The sequence below is a fragment of the Amphiura filiformis genome, chromosome 5, assembly GCF_039555335.1.
Source record: "Amphiura filiformis chromosome 5, Afil_fr2py, whole genome shotgun sequence".
NCBI lineage: Eukaryota > Metazoa > Echinodermata > Ophiuroidea > Amphilepidida > Amphiuridae > Amphiura > Amphiura filiformis.
In genome coordinates, this window is record NC_092632.1 from 2,317,104 (window position 1) to 2,321,255 (window position 4,152).

General features: G+C 36.2%; 1 protein-coding gene across 1 annotated transcript; it reads right to left on the reverse strand.

Annotated features, from left to right (window-relative positions):
- Positions 1 to 291: 291 nt before the first annotated feature.
- On the reverse strand, positions 292 to 948 carry LOC140151733 (melatonin receptor type 1A-like). The gene has a single exon (XM_072174071.1). It carries the CDS (start codon positions 946 to 948, stop codon positions 292 to 294), a length of 657 nt encoding a protein of 218 aa, XP_072030172.1.
- Positions 949 to 4,152: the final 3,204 nt, after the last annotated feature.

Below are 4,152 nucleotides of genomic sequence, written 5' to 3' on the forward strand. Positions count from 1 at the left end.
TTCTATAGGCCAATAACCGTACCACCAGCGTCTTTACTGCCTCCTATGAATATTTCCTCAAATTATTTTCGTTAGTTAGACTTTGTGCCCCATTTTCAACAGAATATCTTTTGATTCCTGATGAAAAATAAATAACTTTCATTGATTGAGTCAATTGCTTAAGAAATTTGCTTGAAATGTCTGCAGATAAAAGAATTTGGTTGAAAAAAAGGATCGGTGGAGTAAACTGAGTTAAAAGAACTGCACCAACCAAAAAGTATTTTAGCAGTCCAATGATAAGACACAATGAATTTAAATATTAGCAGCAGTGATAGTGCCAACAATTGCAGGATCCAGTTTAAGTGTACTATTGACTTTAGTGTCTGCTTTGAACCTTTCCTCCATGTCAATGTCGCTAGACTCTGTGTCCCATTTCCTACAGCATATCTTATAATATATCATACTATAACTACGACGGAAATTGGTATTCATAATGCCATAAATGATAAAGTTAATTGAGCTGTTAGATAATAACAGAGCGACTCCTGTCTGTAGATACCAATCCGGCCAGTTGCCGTAGAAATTAAACACTATACCAGAAGTATACGGTGCCCACATTGTCATGAAAGCTGCCAAAATTGTAGCTACCGTCTTAAGGAGTTTAATATCACGATCCCTCAATGTTGTGTTGTTGACGAATCTACCACTGCCTTCAGAACTATGCTTTAGCACTCGTTGCTTTGATTTCTTGGCAAACAAATAGATTCGGATGTAACAATATGGTATAATAATCATCGGCACAATCAGTCCTAAACCAATCACATAGTAACTGTAGAAATAGCTTCCCTTATATGTCCAAGAGCAGCTGAGAACTCGGTAGATATATTCGTAACTTCCCCAACCAAAATAGTCAAAGTAAGGAAGAGCGACGGCCGCAGCAATTAGCCATACACAGAGCACGATAAGCATTATTGATTGCCGATTATAAACTTTCCGATGCGAAGCTGGATGGCAGATGTGTAAATATCTTTCAAGTGATATTGATACAATAGACCATATGGAACAAGAGCAACTGACTACAGCCAGTGATCCAAGAATACTGCATAAAATCGGGAAACTGTAAAAGAATTCGGCGTCGTTAAAAAGTCCAATTGCGGTGAAGGGAGTAATGACAGAGCTGACAGATAAATCAGCAAGTGCAAGATTGACAATAAATACGTTGCTGGTGACTTGAAGCTTTTTATTTAGAGCCACAGAAACGATAATGAGAATATTACCAAAAGTTCCCATTAATGCCATCAGAATAAGAAAGACAAAATAAGGAATGAATCGGCCTCGTAGGAAAATTCTACCCAAATTGACAGATGTGTTCCATTCATATTCGTGTGTGTCAGGAAAAACTGTGGAAGTCGAAGCTGTCTGCAAAATATCCATTTTTAATGTAATTCTTTAAAATAATACAAGTTAGATTAGAACAAACTGCCAGACATGTGCCAGATAAAACTCAGATAAAGTCCACTTTATTTACCATAAAATAGAAACAATACTATGTGGCATCAAGATTCACTCTGCCTTCGAATTGCTGCTGAAGCAAATGCATGAATAACAAATACTTACGTCGGTGAGTTACTGATCTGATTAATTGAGTATATGAAAATAGGCTTGTCAACCTCAAACTCGAAAATGATCACTTATATCAGCCGTCATTAGCAATTATAGTTTTTTGTATCTTACGCAGATTGAAATATTGCTGATAATGCTGCCCACATTATCATGAAACTTTTAGCTAATCTCCTAAGTAGTTTAATATCACGATCTTTCAATTTTGGATTGTTATTGAAACTATCACTGCCTTCAGAACTATGCTTCAGCACCTGTTGTTTGGACTTCTTTACAAAAAAGTATAGATAACAATGTAACAGTGTCATGATCACCTATGATTATGCAATTAATACAAACTACCCAGATAATTATGCAATATTGTGTTTCAACAACGAAATATGTCAGAACTATTTATAGATTGGGAAATCCCCAGAATATAAAATGGTAATGACATTATTTGGGGAATCTTAGAAACATCTTCACACAAGCAGTTGCAATAGATAATAATATATAATTAAAGCTGACAAAGCCATCAAAAACGTCGTTTACCCTTAACTGGTTACAAAAGGCAACATAATATTATAATAAACAACATTTATTTTCATTTTAGACTTTTTTATAGTCTATATTTTCTTAATTTCAGCTTAATTTAGCAGTTGTCATGGTTTGGTGCAAATTCCTATTACTATAAGATACGTTGTAATAAAACATGATTTTAAACATTTAACAGGGATTATTCTCGACATGGACTTAAAAAAATCCACTTTTTTTCTTTAAATTAAAAAAAGGGGAGAAAATGGAGAAAAAAATGCATCTGCAAATTGCAACAGATTTTGATGATTCAGGCTACTAGGTCTAGAGTTCTGGCTATAAGACATAAGGTTCGGGTTTGAAATTATGATTTAGGGTTAGGGTTTAGATTTAGGGTTATGTCATAGAGTTAGAGTGTAGGGTTATGATTTAGGTTAGGGTTTAGATTTAGGGCTCAATGCTCTAGAGTTAGGATTACACCCCCCCCCTGTATAAAACATTGTTCCATGCATCTCACAGGTACATGTATGCATGGCTGCATATTGCCTGGCTATATAATAGGGCTATATAAACAATGACATGTATCTGTGTGTTGACACTGCACGAAAAGGTGTGAAGTGGCTAGAGTTCATGTTGGCTATTACATAACAAAGCTAATACTGATATAATGGGAAAGTCAATGACTTTGAAATTTTGTGGCAAATTTGCACTCATTTTTAAATAATTGTCACTCTGACTGTGTGTGGTTTTGTGGTAAATCCACAGGCCTTTTGCCAATGACTGGTACGTCAATGTTTTCCGAGTCGTAACATTATGCGGCATGTTGAACCGTAAAATTGTGCGTATTTTCTACAGAATGACGAAGCAACTTTAAAAGAGTCGTAACATTACGCGGCATGTTGAACCGTAAAATTGTGCATATTTTCTACAGAATGACGCAGCACCTTTAAACGAAGTCGTAACATTACGCGGCATGTTAGACCGTAAAATTGCGCGTATTTTCTACAGAATGACGCAGCACCTTTAAAAGAGTCGTAACATTACGCGGCATGTTGAACCGTAAAATTGTGCGTATTTTCTACAGAATGACGCAGCACCTTTAAAAGAGTCGTAACATTACGCGGCATGTTGAACCGTAAAATTGTGCGTATTTTCTACAGAATGACGCAGCACCTTTGAACGAAGTCGCAACATTACGCGGCATGTTGAGCCGTAAAATTGTGCGTGTTTTCTACAGAATGACGCAGCACCTTTTTGAGTCGCAAACATTACGCGCGCATGTTGAACCCTTAAATTGTGCGTATTTAGCAGATATGCTCATTATGCACTCGATTTCACATTGCTATGGCAAGCTATTATTCATCTAAATAGCATTTATAAGGGGGGGGGGGTCAGAAACCTATAAGCTTACCAAATATTTGTGTTCAGCCCTGTCATACCCCTACACGATCCTAGTTTATAATACTCACATGCCTATAGCAGACTTCCAAATGTCCGTAAATCCATCATGAACATGGAATTTAACAGGCTTTTATAATGGTTATCCTATCTGATATCACGTCCATGTTCATACACTTTGTCATGGAGCTGAATTCGGCAGCCGCGACCTCCACAACCGTATCAAAATAAATTTTAATTTTCCAACTGAAAAATATTATGTCAGTCTGATTGCAAATAATCATGCATTATATTTGAAAGCAAAACAAAATCACCAAAATGCAGATTGTGCTTCAATTCAATGAGTTTAAATTCTGCACTATACGAGTTGCACAATTTTGCATTTCCGGTGTGGAAGCTTGCCCATTTCACCCCCCCCCCCTTCACCAGAGAAAATGCCTTCACTTGCTTTTAATACGCTACGCACACCATTAAATTCTTTAGAGTACGGTAATTGCAAAGATTTGTGCCAAGTCTACATATTTTACAATAAGCAATGAACTTTTTAGACTGCGACAAGCCTGTTTTAGGCTGATTACATGTCTGTCCTTTAAAAATATAAACTTTTTTTCATTTTTTATATGATCAAAATAAATTGCAATT

Excerpts from the sequence above, each read along its gene's own strand:
- LOC140151733 (XM_072174071.1), bottom strand. The coding sequence starts at position 948 with ATGCTTATCGTGCTCTGTGTATGGCTAATTGCTGCGGCCGTCGCTCTT.